At 48.0% G+C, this 20,977-nt stretch overlaps 1 protein-coding gene and 1 long non-coding RNA gene across 2 annotated transcripts in view; one reads left to right on the top strand and one right to left on the bottom strand.

Annotated features, from left to right (window-relative positions):
- Nucleotides 1–368: 368 nt before the first annotated feature.
- The window catches only part of LOC309400036 (V-type proton ATPase catalytic subunit A-like), a 28,416-nt gene continuing 7,807 nt past the window's right edge, over nucleotides 369–20,977 (bottom strand). The window contains exons 6-17 of the mRNA XM_081968344.1: nucleotides 19,666–19,880; nucleotides 16,210–16,347; nucleotides 14,563–14,714; nucleotides 12,817–12,979; nucleotides 11,419–11,527; nucleotides 9,105–9,227; nucleotides 8,289–8,403; nucleotides 6,762–6,825; nucleotides 4,504–4,707; nucleotides 3,871–3,965; nucleotides 2,198–2,369; nucleotides 369–648 (exon numbers count right to left, since the gene is read on the bottom strand). Of these exons, the coding sequence (XP_081824470.1) occupies nucleotides 556–648; nucleotides 2,198–2,369; nucleotides 3,871–3,965; nucleotides 4,504–4,707; nucleotides 6,762–6,825; nucleotides 8,289–8,403; nucleotides 9,105–9,227; nucleotides 11,419–11,527; nucleotides 12,817–12,979; nucleotides 14,563–14,714; nucleotides 16,210–16,347; nucleotides 19,666–19,880 (1,643 nt within the window). The 3' untranslated portion in view covers nucleotides 369–555. The remainder of the gene's footprint in view (nucleotides 649–2,197; nucleotides 2,370–3,870; nucleotides 3,966–4,503; nucleotides 4,708–6,761; nucleotides 6,826–8,288; nucleotides 8,404–9,104; nucleotides 9,228–11,418; nucleotides 11,528–12,816; nucleotides 12,980–14,562; nucleotides 14,715–16,209; nucleotides 16,348–19,665; nucleotides 19,881–20,977) is intronic.
- Nucleotides 16,853–20,977, top strand: part of LOC309400050 — a 36,408-nt gene continuing 32,283 nt past the window's right edge. The window contains exon 1 of the long non-coding RNA XR_014176597.1: nucleotides 16,853–17,139. This is a non-coding gene — a long non-coding RNA (uncharacterized lncRNA). The remainder of the gene's footprint in view (nucleotides 17,140–20,977) is intronic.

Below are 20,977 nucleotides of genomic sequence, written 5' to 3'. Positions count from 1 at the left end.
TCTTCCTCAGCAGCTGCAGATCAGGTGGGGCTGCTTTAGATGTCATCCACAGGGCCATGTCCCTCCCTGGTGGAAATTAAATAACACATGGGGTATTCCAAGTAAGCACTGAGAAGGGAGGAAAGGAAAGGAGGGAGGAATTAAGGAAGGGAGGGAGGAAAGGAAGGGAGGGAGGAAGGGAGGGAGGAATTAAGGAAGGAGCATAAGGGAGGGAGGGAGGGAGGGAGGGAGGAAGGAAGGAAGGAAGGAAGGAAGGAAGGAAGGAAGGAAGGAAGGAAGGAAGGAAGGAAGGAAAAGCCTACCCTGGCATTCTCGTGTTATTACACAAAAGTAAAGAACAATAAACAAGTCAAACAATTTATTTTAAGTGTCGCTAATCGTGGAATTCTGCATCAGTAAAATAGAGCACTTTTCCTTTGGCGAACAATGTGCAAACTCCGCAGTGTTGCGGGAGCCGGTCAGCCGCCACCTGAAAGATCCAGCGCAGAAAAGGAAGCTCTAAGCCGGGACCGAGGGGAGCCTCCCCCAGGCCCAGCCCCTTCCCAGCCTCCAGGTTCAGTCCTCCAAGTTCCGGAAGGCGTTCTGCATCTCCTCATTCAGCTGAGCGTAGCTGGCCTTGATCTTGGCCTCACCATCCTTTCCTGGATCCTGTACAGAACACGGAATGACAGGCTTGGAAGGGGTCTTGGGGGTCTTCCAGTCCAACCTCCAAGCAGGAGACTCTCGAGAGCAGTGGTTCTCAACCTGTGGGTCGGGACCCCTTTGGGGGTCGAACGACCCTTTCACAGGGGTCGCCTAAGACACATATTTTTGATGGTCTTAGGAACCGAGACACCAATTTTACGGTTGGGGGTCACCACAACATGAGGAACTGTATTAAAGGGTCGCAGCATTGGGAAGGTTGAGAACCACTGGCCTAGAGCCAAGGTCATCTCGGTCAAACGGTTGTCCAGTCTCCTTTTGAAAACCTCCAGTGATGGAGCAGGCACAACTCCAGGAAGAAAGCTCCTCTATCTATCATCTACCTCTTTACTTCCCCCCCCCCCTCATCCATCTATCTGTCTGTCTGTCCGTCCGTCCGTCCGTCCATCCGTCTGTCCATCCATTCCTCCATCCTATCTATCTATCTATCTATCATCTATATGTTCATCCATCCTATCGATCTATCTATCTATCTATCTATCTATCTATCTATCTATCTATCTATCTATATGTGTCCGTCCGTCCGTCCGTCCGTCCGTCCATCCATCCATCCATCCATCCAACTATCTATCTATCCATCTATCATCTATATGTCCATCCATCCTATCTATCTATCTATCTATCTATCTATCTATCTATCTATCTATCTATCTATCTATCTATCTATCTATCATCTATATGTCCATCCATCCATCCATCCATCTATCTATCTATCTATCTATCTATCTATCTATCTATCTATCTATCTATCTATCATCTATCTATATGTGTCCGTCCGTCCATCCGTCCGTCCATCCATCCATCCATCCAACTATCTATCTATCCATCTATCATCTATATGTCCATCCATCCTATCTATCTATCTATCTATCTATCTATCTATCTATCTATCTATCTATCTATCTATCTATCTATCTATCTATCTATCTATCATCTATATGTCCATCCATCCATCCATCCTATCTATCTATCTATCTATCTATCTATCTATCTATCTATCTATCTATCTATCTATCTATCTATCTATCATCTATCTATATGTGTCCGTCCGTCCGTCCGTCCATCCATCCATCCATCCAACTATCTATCTATCCATCTATCATCTATATGTCCATCCATCCTATCTATCTATCTATCTATCTATCTATCTATCTATCTATCTATCTATCTATCTATCTATCTATCTATCTATCTATCTATCTATCATCATGTCCATCCATCCATCCATCCATCCATCCATCCATCCATCCATCCATCCATCCATCCATCCATCCATCCTTGGAGGTCTTCTAGTCCAACCTGCTGACCCTCTACCATTCCAGACCAATGGCTGTCTAACCTCTTCCTGAAAGCTTCCAGTGATGGAGACTCTACCACTTCTGGAAGTGAGCCTCTTGGTTTGGAAACAAAAAAAGGGTCTTTTTGGTGTGTCATTCAAATATCCTGTAATTAATTCCTTCCTTAGTTCCTGGTTGAAGCCCTCCCTTCCCCTCACCTGGAACTTCATGGAGCTGAGCTTGTACATGATGTCGCCCAGGTTCTCCCGGATGAGGGTCCAGGTGATCTTGTGGTCAGACTGGGCGGTCGACTCCACGGCGTGGCGGGCCAGCTCATAGAAAGCGATCATGTTCTGCAGCATGCCCACCGTCTTGTAGAAAGGGCAGAACCTGAAGTAGCAAAGAGCCAACGGATCCTGTCTCACTCGGCCCACCCGATCCTCCTTGGGAGGAGAGCCACGGCTCCCCCCACGGACCCTCAGCTCTCCAGGGAGATTTTCCTCTTCTATTGTTTCCCCTCAGAAAAGAGAAGGCGGAGAAAAACTCCGAGGGAGAGGGGGAGTAGACAGACCCCCTCAAAGATTATCTAAACACGAGGAAGACAGAAATTAAATATGTTCTTTCATTCCATTTCCAGCGCCCTTCCAGGAACGGACTATGGACCCAGACCCTTCTTTCTAGGATCAAGAGGTTTGTTCCCACAAATGGGCCGGTTAAATCACCTTTAAATCACCTGGTTATCACCTTTAAAGCCCTATCTGGCTTTGGGCCAGGTTATTTGAAGGAGGGCCTCTCCCCTATTACATCTACCTGCCCCCCACCCAGGACAGGGAGTCAGGTCACATTAGGGGTCCCCTTCGATCGGGGATGTCCTTCTGGTGACACCACCAAAAAGGGCCTTCTCGGTGGTGGCCCCTTCTCTGTGGAGCATCATTACTCCGGAGGTGGCTGGCCACGCCCTCTTGCTTTACTGAAACAAACCCCTAAATATGGGGTTTGGTCAGTGGTTTCCCAGGGGACCCCGAATGGAAACAGAGCAGCCATATGCATTTGTCTCCTAAATACACACAGGTCAGAGGTGGGTTCGGCCCGGTTCAGCCTAAATGGTAGTGATAATGTTGCCTGGGTCGCAGAACCGGCAGCAATCCAGGCTAGCCACGCCCCTGAACCAGTTCCCCGGTCTCCGTTGGCGTTGCTGGCATCTTGTTTATTACCTTTTAATGGTCTTCACGCATGCGCACAACCATTTTCAGTGAACTGTGCATGCGCAAGTAATGTGCGGCCAGCAAAATGTGTGCACAAGTGAACAGGTACCAGTTCACATAGGAAGCCACCCCTGATACAGGTAGTCCTCAACTTACAATGGCAGTTCGTTTAGTGACCTTTCCAAGTTATAACAACCCTGAAAAGGGGGGATTATTATGACCATTTTCACACTTATGACCATTGCAGCATCCCCGGTTGCTGCCATCCCCAGGGGTCATGCGATCAAAATTTGGAGACTTGGCGACTGGCTCCTATTTATGATGGTCGCAGCCTCCCGGGGTCCCCTTTTGCGACCTTCTGACAAGCAAAGTCAGTGGGTTCACTTAACAACCGTGTTACTCCCTTAACAACTGCGGTGATTCGCTTAACAACTGTGGCGAGAAAGGTTGCAAAACGGGGCGTAATTCAGTTAACAAATCTCTGCCTTAGCAACAGAAATTTGCTCGTAAGTTGAGGACTACCTATGCTAACCATGGCAGACAGCCCCATGTTTTGTGGCTGGCTGCAGGGGGCTGCCCTGGGGCTGCGTTGGGAGCCAAAGAGGGCCCTGGGGATTTCATGGGGGTCCTTGAGGAGATCTGCCCTGGGGGGAAGGAGGGGCTGGGAGGTGGGGAGGAGCCTTTACCTGTCGTAGGAAGAGTAGCCGTTCTGCTGCAAAAAGTCGTCTTTGATCAGCTTGGCTACCTCCAGGGTGATCTTGTCGCTTTCAGCAAGAGATGCCTGCACAACACAAAATGGAAGAGAGAGAGGGTGTGTGTGGGTGTGTGTGGGTGTGTGTAAAAAGCAGCAGAAGAAAGTAAGGCACAAGGGAAGGGGATAAATTTGGGCTCCCTGCTCTGTCTCAAGAAGGTTCACCTTTAGAAGAGAAGATTTGTATCTCGGGATTAAACTGTGGGGCCCTTGGTGCTCTCTTGGTGGTTTCCTTGCAGACCTTTCATGACCCAACTAGGTAATGTCATCAGTGATAGAAGGGTGGAGCGGGGAGGAGGAGGAGGAAGAGGAGGAAGAAGAAAAGGGCTGAGGGTCCTCGGTGCTCTCAGAGCTTGGCAATTTTCTTGCAGACCTTTCATGGCCCAACTAGGGAACAGCCTCAGGGCTAGATGCGTGGGGTTTACATACAGCCGTTTGCTCCACCGGTGTTGGTGGGACGGGGTTTTCTCCTTGGAGGTTCCTGGATCCCAGGGTTGTTTTGCGTTTCTTTCTCTCCAGCTTAAGTAGGGGATGGACTAGAAGGCCTCTAAGGGCCCTTCCACCCTACCTTTCCCACCAGCTGGACAATCTCGGCCAGGTCCTCCTCCTCCTGCAGGATCTCCTTGGCCTTGGTCCTCAGGGAGATGAACTCCGGGTAGAGCCGCTCGTAGTGCTCGTCCAGCGCCCGCGTGTACTTGCTGTAGCTGATCAGCCAGTTGACGGAGGGGAAATGCTTCCGCTGGGCCAGCTTCTTGTCCAGGCCCCAGAAGACCTGGAAGGGGGGGGCAGGAAGGGAAGTCTCACACGCGGGCTTCTTCTCTTTTCTTCATGTTTATTCTTTCATTTTTATTTAATTCCTTATTTCATTTTATTCATTATTTTATTCGTTATTTCATTTTATTCATTATTTCATTTATTATTTTATTTTATTCATTATTTCATTTTATTTTATTTTATTCATTATTTATTATTTTATTTCATTTATTAATTTATTTTATTCATTATTTTATTCATTATTTCATTTTATTCATTATTTTATTTTATGTATTATTTTATTTATTTCATTTTATTCATTATTTTATTTCATTTATTAATTTATCTTATTCATTGTTTCATTTTATTTTATTCATTACTTTATTTATTATTTTATTTTATTCATTATTTTATTTATTTTATTTTATTTTATTCATTATTTTATTTATTATTTCATTTTATTCATTATTTTATTTATTATTTTATTTATTTTATTTTATTCATTATTTTATTTTATTCATTATTTATTATTTTATTTCATGTATTAATTTATTTTATTTATTATTTTATTTATTTTATTTCATTTATTATTTCATTTTATTCATTATTTATTATTTTATTTCATGTATTAATTTATCTTATTCATTGTTTCATTTTGGATTGGATTGGATTGGATTTATTGGATTGATATGCCGCCCTTCTCCCAAGGACTCAGGGCGGCGTACAGCATTAAAAAACACATAGTACAAAAGTTAAAAGGAAATTAGAAACAGTCCTCGTGTCACCTCCCGGGAAGCCGAAACTAACCACGAGGGACACGGGTCCAGCACACAAGTGGCAGCACTGAGTCTCCCCATAATCCTGTCCATGCCCTCGGGGGTCACAGGGTCAAACTCATCCCAGAGTGTCTCCACAAGATTCATCCCCGTCGGCTCGCCCGAATCTACCCAGTCAGAGTCCAAGCCTTTCCGGATCTGAGCGATTTTATCCTTCAGATACTGAACAAATTCATTTTATTTTTGTTTTATTTTATATTAATTTTGTTTCATTATTTTATTATATTACTTTATTTACTGTATTTAATATTTATTTTATTTGTTTTATTTGTTTCATTTATTTCATTTATTTCATTTATTTCATTTATTATTTTATTTTATTTTAGCTTTTATTTTACTATTTTATTATTATTTTATTTATTTATTTTATTTTATTTTTTATTATTATTTTATTTATTTATTTTATTTTATATTATATTATTTTATTTATTTTATCTTATTATTTATTTTTGAAAAGTTAGATAGGAGCCCAGGTAGTGCAGTGATTAAAGTGCCAGATTGTAGGCTGACGCTGCCGACTGACAGCAGTTCGATCCTGACTGGCTCAAGGTTGACTCAGCCTTCCATCTTTCTGAGGTGGGCAAAATGAGGACCCAGATTTTGGACTCTGTAAACCGCTCAGAGAAGGGAATAAAGCATTATGAAAACCATCAAACCAGCCACTTGATGGGCTCTGTATCCTCCTGGCTCCCAGGCCTGCTGGCAGAAACATGTTTTTAGGGCTTTTCAAAAGAGCATCAAGATGTGGGCCAGTCTTCTCTTCGCAGGGATGATGTTCCAGAAGGAGGGAGCCACCACAGAGAAGGCCCTTCTTCTCGATCCCACCAGGAGGGCCTCCTAAAGAGAGGGGACCCATAACATCCCGCCTCCCCACTCTGGTGGGTGACTGGGGGGAAAAGGTCTTTCAAATAACCTGACCTTAAGCCACAGAGGGCGTTGAAGGTGACAACCAGCGACTTGCATTGGACCCGGAATGAAACCAGTAGCCAGTGCAGCTCCCGCAAGAGAGGTGACACATGTGCAAATGTAGGCTTGCGCAAAACGTTGGTTGCCACATTTTGAAGCGAGTAGAGCTTTCGGATACTTTCCAAGAGCTCCCCGTGTAATGCGCATTGCAGAAGTCAAGAGGGGAGGTGACGAGGGCGTGGATTTGTTTGCCGTGGGATCGTCGGTCCAGGAAAGGGTTGGATGTTCCCGGGGGCTGCTAAGAACGTGGAAGCAGTAAATCCTGACTCACCTGGACAATCCCCAGGGTCGCGGAGGTCACCGGATCTGAGAAATCCCCGCCAGGAGGGGACACCCTGCAAGAAACAGGGACGGGGAAGGTTGGTCAAAGGCAGAAATCCCAAATATCTGATTATTTCTCCCTCCTGCGAATGGCTGAAGTTTGCTTACAAAGCTTTCTCACCAGCAGCATTCAAGCTCTTGATGAGAACTGTGAAAACGAGAGCTATATCCCTGGGAAAGTTGCAGGTAAATAGGCCTAGGAGTGACCTTGCAGGCCTCACTGAACCAAAGTTTTAAACTAGCGTAATTGCAAAATGTACCAGATATATTTCTAATGTGCTGGCTTGTGTGCTGCATTTTCTGCAAAGTTTGTACTGGGAATGGATATATTTAGAGCAGGAAGAATGAGAGGGTGGGAAATGAGGAACTGAAAGTAACAAATAGCCGAGAGTTTCAAATGTACACAGGTGTTTGCAGAGAGTGACGGTCAGTAAGAAGGAAGTGAAACTATGGAATGCGAAGGTCAGTAAAAGATGAGAATGGGGTCCTTTGCCAGATAGCAATCCTTGTAGGACTTGCTATCTGTCATTGGAACCCATTGCAATGGATTTAAAATGTAAGTTTTCTTGTGCGGTTGCATTGCTAGGTTGGCTATTCATGTTCCAACTTGCTCATGAAACAATCAACCTCTGATCTTAAAGTAAGGTTTGTTGCTTGAGGTTTCCCTTTGTTTTCTATCGGCATATTTTTATGACAGAACGTTGGTAGATTTCAACACAGCCTGTGATTGGCTTGCAAAATAAAGAGATCCACTGCTAAAAGATGTCTAATGGGTAAGAAATCTTTCTTATGGTCATGGACTGTGCCGAAAGGGACAAATTAACAAAAGAAATCCAGGGAAAAGAAGAGAGAGGATATTACCAGATATGGGATAAATGGTATAGATCAGGGGTGTCCAAACTTGGGAACTTTAAGACTTGTGGACTTCAACTCCCAGAATTCCCCAGCCAGCTGGGGAATTCTGGGAGTTGAAGTCCACAAGTCTTAAAGTTCCCAAGTTTGGACACCCCTGGTATAGATGGATGGAGGAAAGAAACAAGGGTCAATGAAGGAAGTCAATAAAGCCCAAAAATAGTAGTTAAGGACAATTAACACACACACACATATATATATATATATGCACTCAAGAGAGTTTAAATTTACTAGAGGTAATCAGCCAATATAGCAGATAGATGAGTAAAATAAGAGGGTTAAAAATGGTGAAATGCAAATGAAATATATTAGAAAGGGAAATATCATAAGGAGAATTGTATCGATTTGTAATTGCTATTAGAAAGAACAGGAAGTTCCTGTTCGTATTGTATTGTGCAAATGTAGTGTTCGTCTAGGTTTTGTGAGCGTGTATTTTGTATGCCTGTAAATAAAAAACGTATATATAAAAAATAAAAATAAACCTTTCTTGTAAAGGGTGGTGTCGAGGGGGTTTCTGCACAGCCTCCTTCCAGCAAGAAACAAGGAAAGGAACCTGGCAACTTACGCTCCAACGATGCTGACGCTCCCCTCTCGCTCGGGACTGCCCAGGCACTTGACACGGCCGGCCCGTTCGTAGAAGGACGCCAAGCGGGCGCCCAGGTAGGCCGGGTACCCACTGTCTGCAAAGGAAAAAGAGAGTTTCCGAAAAGAGCCTTCCCCCCCCCCCCCCCCGGAGGCCCTCCGGAGGCTTCATGAGCTTCCCTGAAGCCTCCGGAGTGCAAAAAAAAAGTTCAGAAACGGACTTCCAGTTTGCTCGGAGGGTCGTTTTGATTGCTCCGGAGGCTTCAGGGAAGCATCCTGAAGGTCCCTCAAGCCTTCGGAGCTCTCAAAACGACCCTCCGAGCAAACCGGAAGTTCCGGTTTGCCTGGAGGTTCATTTTGACTGCTCCGGGGGCTTCAGGGAAGCATCCTGAAGATCTCTGAAGCCTCCGGAGGGCTTCCGGGGGGGGGGAGGCTGTTTTTACCCTCCCCAGGCTCCTATAAAGTATCTGGAGCCTGGGAGGGCAAAAAAAGCATGCAAAAAATGGGGTGTCGTGCTTGTAGTGCGCGCATGCACACTGGGGGGGTGTTGCGCATTGCATTATGGGTGTGGCACGCCTGCGCATGACCCCCCTGCGCTCCCCCCACTTATGGCACGCGAGTCAAAAAAGGTTCGCCACCGCTGGTGTAGGGTCTCCTGTTTGAGCAGGGGTTTGGACTAGATGACTTCCAAGGTCCCTTCCTGCTTTGTTATTTTGTCCACACGTCTTCCAAATAGGCATGGTTGAGAATCCCTGGTTAGGGTTAGGGTTAGTCAAAGAAATGTATGAAAAAAACCAACCTGCAGGCATTTCAGCCAAACGTCCAGAGATCTCGCGAAGGGCTTCCGCCCAGCGGGAGGTGGAATCAGCCATCATGCTAACATGGTATCCCATGTCCCGGAAATATTCCGAGAGGGTGATTCCTGGGGAAAGAAAAAGGATTCAAAAGACTTCAAAACAAATTAAAGAGGCGTTGCTAGTCCTTTCCTATCTTTGGATGCTGCTGTCAGATCCCTAAACGTGATACTGCCATTCAATTGGGAGGAGGGGGGGGGGCTTGGAGTCAATTTATTGGCAGTGCCTGTGACAACTGATATTTTACAACTGGTTTCCTGGCGCCGAAAGGCTTGAGATCCCATCACCTTTTGGGGAATGTTTATGATGGCCGTGTGGGGTGTTTTACTTTAATGTCTAACGGAAGGTAGCCTTGGGAATGTATGTTTATTTGGCTCTCAGGGCAGTTGATACAGGAAACATCTTCACACTTGTGTATTGGCTAAAATCTGCATTCTAACAAAGAGGAGGGGTCACTATTACTTCAACTCTACTTGCATTGCCTAAGGGGATTCAGATGTTGCTTTGCCTTTAACGGCTTCCGTTCTTCTTAATTAAAGGTTCCTTTTGAAATACTCCGTTTGAAGAGTCTTCACTTTCTTAAGTTAGGAGAGGAGCCCTTACAGCTGCGATTTTTATCAAAACAGGCAACATGTGTGAAAATCCTAGACAGGGAGACAATTTTCTCACTTTGTGACATTGGTCGTCTTAAGATAGTGGCATCTGGCTACCCTTGGCTGATCTTGAAAAAGCTGTGAATATTTGGGTGGGAATATTAACCACCTGAAAGTTTCAGAGAGAGATATGAATAGGCCTTGACTTACAAACGTTCATGGAACGACCATTCCCAGTTATGACAGCACTGAAAAATGTCCCTTACGACAGGTCCTCGCACCTATGGCCATTGCAGCGTGGTGGTCCCTTGATCAAAATTCAGGCGTATCTTTAGGAGAGTTGTAAGGTCCCAGGTTCATGTGATGGCCACTTGTAACCGGGGTTTGCTTAACAGCTGCAGTGATTCACTTAATGACCGGGGGGGGGGAAAGTTTGTAAAATTGGGCATGACCCACTTCACAACCGGAAATTCTGGCTCTCATTGTGGTCATAAGTCAGTCATTTTTTCCAGGGCCATTGTAACTTGGAAGTCAAGGACCATCTCTAAAACACTGTGGGAATTCAGCCTTACACTGTCTTAACAAGTTGTAGATCCAACAATTTCTCTTTTTAATCTGGCTTTAGTAAAGGAGAATAAAATATGGATTAAAATATAAGAATGAAGACGTGGCATAAAAGGGACAGTTGGAAGCTTGCTTAAAGGGACAGGGAAATGTCATCAGCCCTCAACCACAACATGTTCCAGCAAATGTCCCTATGTCAAAAGTCCAAAACCACAAGGTTCAATTAAAGTTCGTTAATGGCACGTGGTCCATACCTGTAACAAAAGGAGAAGTAAGACCCCCATCTCCTTCTAAGGCTTTTTCCTCAAGGTAACCAATAAGAAATAAGTAAAGTGTCTTTGAGAATGTATAAGAATGCGTGCATCAATAATAAAGGTTGTTCAGAAATTCACAACGTTAGCCATGGGCTAACTTTTCTGAACCTGGCTGCCAAATAAACTTTTCCTGTATCCTGAGAAGTCTAAAGCCTGTCAATTTCTGCAACATTAGGGTGTAGCAGTGGGGCATCTGTGGGGCACCAATTTTGATCCAAAGACAACCTTTTAGCAAAAAAAAAAAACAGGGCAACTTTTAATTTGTGTGATTTTTAAGTTTTAAAAATTGCTTTGAAGCCCTCCCCGTGCTTGTAATTCTCAACGTCAGGGTTCCAAATAGCACCCAAAATTAAATCAGAGTCCGAGGCAAAATATTGCTCAAAGTTCCAACTTATGAAGAGAGCCATGTTGGCACATCTGGGAAAACCCGAATCTGAAAGCTTCCCAGTTTTCCCTACCCAGTTCAAGATCTTGCCCCCATACCCACACGTCAATCCCATGGTCCAATCTCCCACTGCCATGCTGGCAGCTTCTACCCATCCCGTTCTGGTCAGGTGCAGAGTTGCAGAGACAAAGGATGACCTTGGCTTTCTAGAAAGAATGTTGTTATGGCTACATACCATCTAACTCCACACAATCCCCCCTTCTATTTTCCCACCATAGAAAATGCATAGTAGAATAATAGAAAGTATGGCAGGCCTAAGATCCACAAGAAAATATGGCTGCAAGCTTGACACTCAGGTGCGGAGGGGGGGGGAAATGTGGGGTGGCATGAGAAAGCCCCTCACCCGTGTAAATGGAGGCTTCCCGAGCAGCCACGGGCATGTTGGAGGTATTGGCCACCAGCGAGGTCCTCTTCATGATGGTCTCCGTCTTCCCGTCTACTTCCATGGTGAGCTAGGAGGATGAGAGAAGTGCACTGGGAAATGGAGGAGAGATTGGGGGTGGGTGGGGTGGAAGTGAAAGGAGGTCAGGCCAAATTATGCCTTGAGGAGTACCATGGCTTACAGTGGTAGTTTTCCATCTTTAAACGGGTGGACTTCAACTCCCAGAATTCCCCTGCCAGCATTCTCTGCAACTCTGGGAGGTTGAAGGGAACTCTGGGAGCTGAAGTCCACCCATTTAAAGATGCAGAGGTTGAGAAACACGGAGCTAGCTTTCCAAAATTGAAAAGTGATATTCTGGGAGTCGAACTCCATCTATGCTGGCTGAGGAATTCTGGGAGTCGAAGTCCACCCATATTAAAATGACTACAATTTGAGAAACACCGCTATCTCATGTGCTGATACAAAACCTTATATGCTACCCCTAAAACCCTAAACCCTAGAACGATCACAAATAAAAATTGGGATCATGACATTCCCATCTCCAAATGCTTTGCATTTCTTTCTTAAAGACAAAAATAATTATAACAGAATAACAGCGTTGGAAGGGACCTAGGAGATCTTCTAGTCCAATCCCCATGCTCTGGCAGAAAACCCTATACACGGGGGCCATAGGCGGCACGGAGAGCCCTCTCTGTGGGCACGCAGGCCGGCTAGCTGGTCTTCGCGGGCACCAGACCGCTGGAAAAACAGCCTGAAAAATGGCCTGAAAACAGCTCAAAAATGGCTAACAGAAAATTCCTCCTTATTTCTAGGTTGAATCTCTCCCTGGTCAGTTTCCATTCATTCTTCCTTGTCTGGATCTTCAGGGGCTTTGGAGAATAGCTTGACCCCCTAACTCCTCTCTATGGCAGCCCTTCAAATATTGGGAGATGCTCTCCTGTCTCCCCTGGTCCTTCTCTTCCCTAGACTAGCCAGGCCCAGTCCCTGCAACCGTTCATTGTTATGTTTTACCCTCCAGTCCCACCATCATCCTGGTTGCTCTTCTCTGCCCTCTTTCTAGAGTCTCAGCATCTTTTTTAGAGTCTGATGACCAAAATTGGATGCTGTACTCTCGGTGTGGCCTTACTAAGGCTTTACAGAGTGGTATTAACACTTCAGATGATCCTGATTGTACATGATTTTTTAAGCTTGATCCACCAGAACTGCTAGAAGAGCAGAACTGGGTTCCTCTGAATTCTCCCCTTTTCCTTCCAGCCCATGGTCTGCCATTTTGACCAAGGGAAAGGGGTCTCCTCAAGGCCTTTGCCACGAGACGAAGAGGAAGAGGGGTGTCGTGGCTGGTGTCCCTGCCATCCTCACCTCGGGGAAGTCCCTGAGCACCTCCGACATCTCGTTCCCACGCTCTCCGCAGCCCACGTAGATGATGACGTCACTGTTGGAGTACTTTGACAGAGACTGAGAAATGACCGTCTTCCCACACCCAAAGGCACCTGGGATGGCCGTGGTGCCACCTTGGACACACCTGGGAGAGGAGGGCAGAAGGAGAGACAACCCCCCCACCAATTCAGCTTTTAATGAGACCCCCAGAGGGGCTTTAGCCGAAGACTGGATTCACCCAACCACTGAACCATAAGGAAGCAACCAGACCCCGGGACAAAGGAACCAGTTTCTCCTGCAACTGGGATTAATTGGTTAAACTGGGATTAATTCAAGTGCGAAGTGGCCCTTCAGAGACAGGAGCTGAGTTTCTAAGTGCTTCCTATGCCGTAGGTCAGCGATGGGGAAACTTTTCGGCACCAAGTGCCAAAACCGGAATGTGCGTGCATGCGCCAGAGTGCCAGAAACCCAAAGACCAAATTGGCTGCCGTGTGCATGCCTGTTTTTTGGCCAGTTTGGGCTGGTTTTCGGGCTGTTTCCCGGCCAATTTTCGGGCTGGTTTTCAGACCAAAAACAGCCTGAAAATGGCGCAAAAAAGGGCTGTTTTGGGGGCCATTTTTATCTGGTTTTCAGGCCGTTTTTTGGGCTGGCTTTCACACCAAAAGTGGCCCAATAATTGGCCCGAAAGTCTGTTTTTGGGCTGGTTTTTGGCTGTTTTTCATGCCCCCCAAAAGGCCCCTGAAAATGACTCAAAAAATGGCCTGCTTTTTAGCTGTTTTTCGGGCTGTTTTCAGGTGCCCCAGCGTCCGTGAAAACCATCTGGCACGCAGGCTCACAAAGAGGGCCCTAGGTTCTCCATCACATGCATAGGTTGTCCTTGACTTACAATCCATTCATTTAGCGACCGTTCAAAGAGACTGAAAAAAGGGACATGACCATTTTTCACGACTGTGGCTGCATCTCCATGGTGACGTGATCAAAACTCAAACGCTTGGCGACGGGCTCATATTTATGACGGCTGCCTTGTCCCAAGGTCACGTGATCCCCTTTGGCGACCTTCTGACAAGCAAAGTCAGATTCACTTAATGACTGTCTGATTCATCTAACAGCGGCATGACTTGGGTTAACCAGAGCAGAAAATTGGCTCGGGTCCAGTGATGGGTTGCAGCCGGAACGCCCCGGGACGGCCATACGAGTGGCAACTGGGAGCAGTGGCTACCGTACGGGAACTGTGCTTTGCTGCCTCCCCCCTCCTGCCCGCCTACCTTAACTGCCTTTAAGCCAACCAGGCCTGTGCCACCTCCGCAGCCGGGTGCACAGGGCGTGTGCCCGAGATGGAGGCCCGGCCCCGTCGCAGCGTACCGGTTGCGATGGGATACAGAAGCCACCCCTGGTCTGGTCAGTGATTACTTGCTTAATGCATGCATCGCTTAGCGACCAAAATTCCAGTCCCAATTGTGGTTATAAGTTGGGACTACCTGCATCACTTTAGAATCCCTTACAAATTTAGCAATCGGAGTTGAAATGATCCCTCATGGAAGGCGTGTCAGGAAAAGGACCTTGAAAGGCAGGGGGGGGGCAACTATGGTCCCTTAATGACTCCGGACTTCAGCTCCCAGAATGCCTGGACTCAGAATTGAAGCCGAGTTGAAGTTCGCAGGTCGTGAAGGGACCACAGTTGCCCACCCATGCTGAAACCTTCCCTTTCTTACGAAAGCGATGGCTTACGGAAAGAGCGCATCCAGGACTCTCTGGCCAGTAAGCAGTGGGTGATTGGCCGGGAGCTTCTCGGACACCGGACGGATCTGCCGGACGGGCCAGACTTGCATCATGGTCAGTTTCTCTTTGACGCCCTCGAAGTCCAGCTCCAACACCACGTCCTTTGGGGAGGAAGGTCAAGGGATTACGGGCAGGAAGGGCTTGGCAAGGATTCAACTCTTGGCTCAACTCCCGAAGGAAGCTGACGTTCCTGGACCGATCCTAGCTTTGCTCTTAGGACCGTGCTTTTCAACCTTGCCAAGTAGAAAATGCATGGACTTCAACAGCCAGAATTCCTGGGCCTGAAACCCACGTATTTTCAGAGTCTGAGACTGCCTTCTCCCAGGTAGGTGGGTGAAATCAATTTACAGAACATAGAATCACACCTTTGGAAGGGGACCTTGGAGGCCTTCTACTCCAGCCCCTTGCTCAAGAAAAACACCTTATACCAGTGATGGCGAACTTTTTCGCCACCAAGGCCCCAAACCAGAATGCACGGAACGCATGTGTGCACCGGAGCTCTGGAAACCCAAAGGCTAGCTGGCTGTGTTTGGGTTTCCAGCACTCCGTCAGGCATGAAGACCAGTTGCCTGGCGCGCATGCAGATTCTGGAAAAAGCAGCTGGTGACAATATGTGTGCCCACAGAGAGGGCTTTGCGTGCCACCTCGCCATCACGGCCTTATATCATTCCAAACAAGTGGTTGTCCAGTCTCTTAAAAACCTCCAGTAATGGAGAGCTCACAACTTCTGAAGGCAGGTTTTTTTCCACGGGTAAATTGTTCTCACTGTCAAGAAATGTCTACTTAGTTCTAGGTTGCTTCGCTCCTTAATACGTTTCATCCGTTGTTCTTGGATTCCACTCCATCCATTGTTTCTCTGGTGCTTTGGAGAATAATTCTTAGTGGCAGCCCCTCAAATACTGGAAGACTGCTATCATGTCACCCCTAGTCCTTCTAGACCAGGGATCAGAAAACGGTGGCTCTGGAGCCACATGTGGCTCTTTCCTCCCTCTGCAGCGGCTCCGTCACCGGTTGGCACCACAATTTCGAGAGGAGCTTCCGTTTGGGGGGGGGGGGGGGAGAAGCCCAGTGTGCCAAGAGAAGACTCTATGGCAAGGGGAAGGTTTTCCAGTTGTCTCCACCATTGATAGGGCTTTCAGTTATGACAGGTAGAGGGAAAAGGACGCCGCGCTAGGAATAGACTCTCTGGTAGGGAACTGAACTTCCGGTCAGCTCCGGAATTGAACGGGGGGCTTCCGGTTAGGACCTTTGGGGCTCCCGGTGTTTTCTTTTCTGTGGGAAATGGGTCCAAATGGCTCTTTGAGTGTTTAAGGTTGCCGACCCCTGTGTTAGACTAAACATACCCAATTCCTGCAAATGTTCTTCATACGTTTTAGCCTCCAGTCCCCTAATCCTCTTTGTGGTTCTTCTCTGCCCTCTTTCTAGAGTCTCCGCATCTCTTTTGTCCCATGGTGACCAAAACAGGACACTGTACGCCAACTGTGATCTGACCAGTGCAGCGTAAAGCAGTCCTATCACGGCCCTGTTTGCTGGCAATTTGGATCTCCTTCCCCTCCACCTGGGGCTGGATCAGCACTCTGCAGAAACACCACTTACCGAAATGTTGTAGTTCCCAGCTGGGGCAACGTGGGTGACAGTTCCACGGCTTCGAGGCGGCACCATGATCAGGTGTTTGATGAGGGAATTTTCATGCACCATCCCATAAATGTCCCCGCCGGTTAAATGGCTCCCGACCTAAAAAGAAAAGGAACGCTGCTTTAAACCCTTTTGACGCTCTGGAGCAGGCGTCTCCAATCTTGGCAACTTTAAGACTTGTGGACTTCAACTCCCAGAGTTCCTCAGCCAGTTGGCTGAGGAACTCTGGGAGTTGAAGTCCACAAGTCTTAAAGTTGTCATGGTTGGAGATCCCCGTCTGGAGAAGCGGCTAATCATTTTTCTACGAATAATAATAATAATAATAATAATAAATATTTATTTCTTAGCCGCACCCTCTCCCGAAGGACTCGGGGCGGCGTACAATGAAACATATGAAATAAATATGGACAAAACAAACATATAACAGAGACATATACCGAGACATACACAAGGAGGAGGTTGGCTGATAAATAAAACAATTAAAATACAGTATTTAAAAACCCCTAGATAATTAAATATAATTAAAATACCCAGTAAAAGCCCGTCAGGAGCGATATGGTTAGATCAAAGTTGAGCCAGGCCAGCTGCTTGGAATAGGTGGGTCTTAAGCTTAATACGAAAGGAGCGGAGGTCAGAGGTATTCCTAATATCCGGGGGGTGGTCATTCCACAGGGCTGGGCCCGCCACAGAGAAGGCTCTACTCCTAGGCGCCGCCCCCCGACACTGTCTAGTGGACGGCACCTGGAGGAGGCCCTCTCTGTGCGAGCGGATTGGTCGCAGGGATGTATGGGGCAGAATACGATCCCGCAAGTAACTAGGTCCTGAGCCATGGAGCGCTTTAAAGATTATTATCAAAACCTTGAAACGCACCCGATAGACCACAGGAAGCCAGTGCAGCTCGCGCAGGAACGGTGTCACATGGGAGTACCTAGTACTCCCCATAATTACCCGCGCAGCTGCGTTCTGGACCAACTGTAGCCTCCGGGTGCATTTCAAGGGAAGCCCCATGTAGAGAGCGTTACAGTAGTCCAAGCGAGACGTCACCAGCGCATGAGTGACTGTGCGTAAGGCGTCCCGGTCCAGTAGGGGGCGCAATTGACGCACCAGGCGAACCTGGTGGAACGCCCCCCTTGCCACGGCTGTCACATGGTCATCCATGGACAGCCGGGCATCCAGGAGGACGCCCAAATTGCGCGCCCGCTCCACGGGGGCAAGATGAATGCCCCCAATGGCCAATGATGGAATTAATTGGCTGAACCGGGGAGCTGGTACCCACAGCCACTCCGTCTTGGAGGGGTTGAGCTTGAGTCGGTTGTCATCCATCCAGATCCGTACGGCTTCCACACACCGGGACATCACTTCGATGGCCTCGTTGGGGTGGTTCGGGGTGGAAAAGTACAGCTGAGTATCATCAGCGTACAGATGGTATCCCACCCCGAAACCACGGATGATCTCACCCAGCGGCTTCATATATGTGTTGAAGAGGAGTGGCGAGAGGACCGACCCCTGTGGCACCCCACAAGTAAGGGGGCGTAGGGTCGACCTCTCTTCTCCTGCCAACACACGCTGCGTCCGGTCAGAAAGGTAGGAGCCGAACCACCGCAAAACGGTGCCCCGGACCCCCAGCCCCTCCAGCCGGCGCAGCAGGATACCATGGTCGATGGTATCAAAAGCCGCCGAGAGGTCTAATAGGACCAGGATAGAGGAACAACCTCTGTCTCTGGCCCTCCAGAGATCATCCACCAACGCGACCAAGGCCGTCTCCGTGCTGTGACCGGGGCGGAAGCCGGACTGGCGCGGGTCTAGATAATCATTTTCCTCCAGATGTCGTGGGAACTGGTAGGCCACCACACTCTCTACAACCTTCGCCAAAAAGGGAAGGTTGGAGACAGGACGATAATTGGCCAGCTCCAAAGGGTCCAGGGAAGGCTTCTTGAGCAAGGGTCTCACCACCGCCTCTTTCAAGGCGGCCGGGAGAGACCCCTCGCTCAGCGAAGCATTCACTAGGCCCAGGAGCCAGTCTCGTGTAACCTCCCAGGATGCCAGTACAAGCCAGGAGGGGCACGGGTCCAATAAACATGTGGTGGGTCGCAGTCGTCCACGCAATCTGTCCAAATCCTCGATGGCAACCAAGTCAAACTCCTCCCAGATCGATACCTCAAGACTCGCCATGGACGTCTCCATTGGATCACTGACAGGAACCCAATCTCTCCGGATTTGAGCGATTTTATCCTGCAGATATTTACCAAATTCCTCTGCCCTGCCCTGTAGGGGGGCCTCCCGCGGCCTCTGAAACAAGAGGGAGCGGGACACCCAAAACAGGGCGGCAGGGCGGTTCTCCGCGGATGCAATGAGAGTGGCACAATATTGGCGTTTGGCCACTCTCAATGCCACAAGGTACGTCCTTAAATGGGCTCGTGCCTGTGTTCGATCAAATTCGGAGCGAGAGGATCTCCAACGACTCTCTAGACGTCTCTTGCGGCACTTCATCACCCTTAGCTCCTCGGTAAACCAAGGGGCTAGGGTGGATCGTTGCCGCCGGAGAGGCCGCAAAGGCGCCACCCGGTTCAAGGCCCCGGTAGTTGCATTATTCCACGCAACTACCAGGTCCTCTACCCGGGGGCGGGTCAAGGTTACAGGAGGTGGCCCAAGCTCCGTCTGGAACCTATCAGGTTCCATCAGGCGCCTGGGGCGGAACCATCTGGAACTTTCCGGTTCCGCCTCCCCGCAGCGGGAGGTAGCACCAGGGAAGTCAAGACGGAGGAGTGAGTGATCTGACCATGACAGGGGAGTGATGGTTAAGTCCCCTCCTCCCAGATCACTCAGCCACTGGCCAGAGACAAAAACAAGGTCCAGAGTGTGTCCTCCCTCGTGTGTCGGGCCCTGAATCATTTGAGTCAGGTCCATGGCTGTCATGGAAGCCATGAACTCCCGAACCCCCTCTGATGCTTCTCCCATCGATGGCAGGTTAAAATCCCCCATCACTAAAAGTTTGGGGGTCTCAACCGCCACCGATGCGATCAGCTCGAGGAGTTCGGGCAGGGCCGCTGATGTATAGCGAGGAGCCAGGTATACTATCAGCAGGCCCAACTGTCTCCCAGAATGAAAGAAAGCACTCGCTTCCCCATTCGCTTTGCTTGTCAGAAGGTCGCAAAAGGGGAATCACCTGACCCCGGGACGCTGCGACCGTCATAAATACGAGTCAATTGTCAAGAGCCTGAATTTTGACCCATGGGGATGCTGCAACGATGGTAACTGTGAAAGATGTAGCTTCAAACAGTCACTAAACGGACTGTTGTAAGTCGAGGACCTGTATGGTCTGGCTTGAGCAGTTCTCCTTCCCTGAAGTAGGACTGAGCCCAACATGGACGGACGATCCCAAATGCCCCTTTCCCTGCACGCCTGTTTGTCTCTTACCCGGATGTTGGAACTCGGCTTAAAGTCCCACTTCAGGTCCTTGGATAAAGCGGAAATGTTGATCCCCCGGGGAATGTAGATGCTTTTGGTAAGCTCGGTGATGTCCTTCAGAGGACGCTGGATCCCGTCAAAGATGGAGCCCATGATCCCAGGCCCAAGGACCACGGAGAGCGGCTTCCCCGTTCGCAGCACGGGGTCCCCCACACAGACCCCCGCTACAGGGACGGCTCAGGAAAAAGAGGGGTACATACCAGAGAGAAAGGAAGAAGGATGGTACAGTCTCTGGTAGGGAAACGAGGCGTTTTGGGGAAGGCCACATCCTGGCTTCATCCTGGCTTAAACCCTGTCTACGGAGATTGTCTTGTCAAGCAAGAGCAGAAAGCCGAGATGCATGACGGGTTTTTTTCCCCATCTTTCTTGAGGCTTTGACAATTAGATTGACTTGGCTGTTATAGAAATGGTTTGGATTTACTAGACCTTTAAAGCCGAAAGGTTGTAACTTTCCCTGTGCCCTACTGCACTGAAAAGAGTCAAAACTTCATTCTTTCTCATTGCACCTTTACCTTTTGTTATCCTCCATTCTTTCTTAACTTCTGCCTCTCTTCGTATTTTACCTTGTGATAAACATTAATAAAGCTCTCTTTTAAAAAAGAGGATTTCAATCTCGCTCCCGGCATGTAACAAATGAACTCTTGGAAACCTGCAGGGATGGAGCAAATACAACAGGGGTGTCAAACCCAAGGCCCCTGGGCCGAATCCAGCCCACAGGGTGCTCGGGGCCAGCCTGGAAACAGCAAAGGACCAGCCTGCGGTGCCTCTGCCAGCTAAAATGGAGCTCGGGAGGCCACATGTGGCCTCCTGCACCCCGTTTTCAGCCATGACGGCCTCCTGCAAACCTCTGCCACTGAAAACGGAGCTTGGGGGGGGGGGCAGGTGCGGGCTCCGTTTTTGCTGGCAGAGGGTTATCAAAACAAACTAAAAACAAAATGAGATCTGTTTCTTCCTCTTTTGCATTTGAGCATGCAAGAAGGGACAGGAAAGGAGAAAGGGAACGAGGAAAGAGAAAGAAAAAGATGGGAAGATGGGAATAGAATAGAATAGAATAAATTTAATTTGTTAGCCACTCCCTCTCCAGAAGGACTCGGGGCGGCGTACAATAAAAACCCATACAAATATACATATACGTACAATACATATACACATACATACAAACACATACATGTACATGTACATGGAGGAGGTAACAATCGTTAAATGCATACAATAATAATAATAGAATTAAAATGAACAATTAAAATACCCTCAGTTAAAA

The sequence above is a fragment of the Natrix helvetica genome, assembly GCF_964273705.1.
Source record: "Natrix helvetica genome assembly, chromosome: 16".
Lineage (NCBI taxonomy): Eukaryota > Metazoa > Chordata > Lepidosauria > Squamata > Natricidae > Natrix > Natrix helvetica.
Note: the sequence above shows the minus strand (reverse complement) of the source record. Positions and strands in the feature narration are given on the sequence as shown.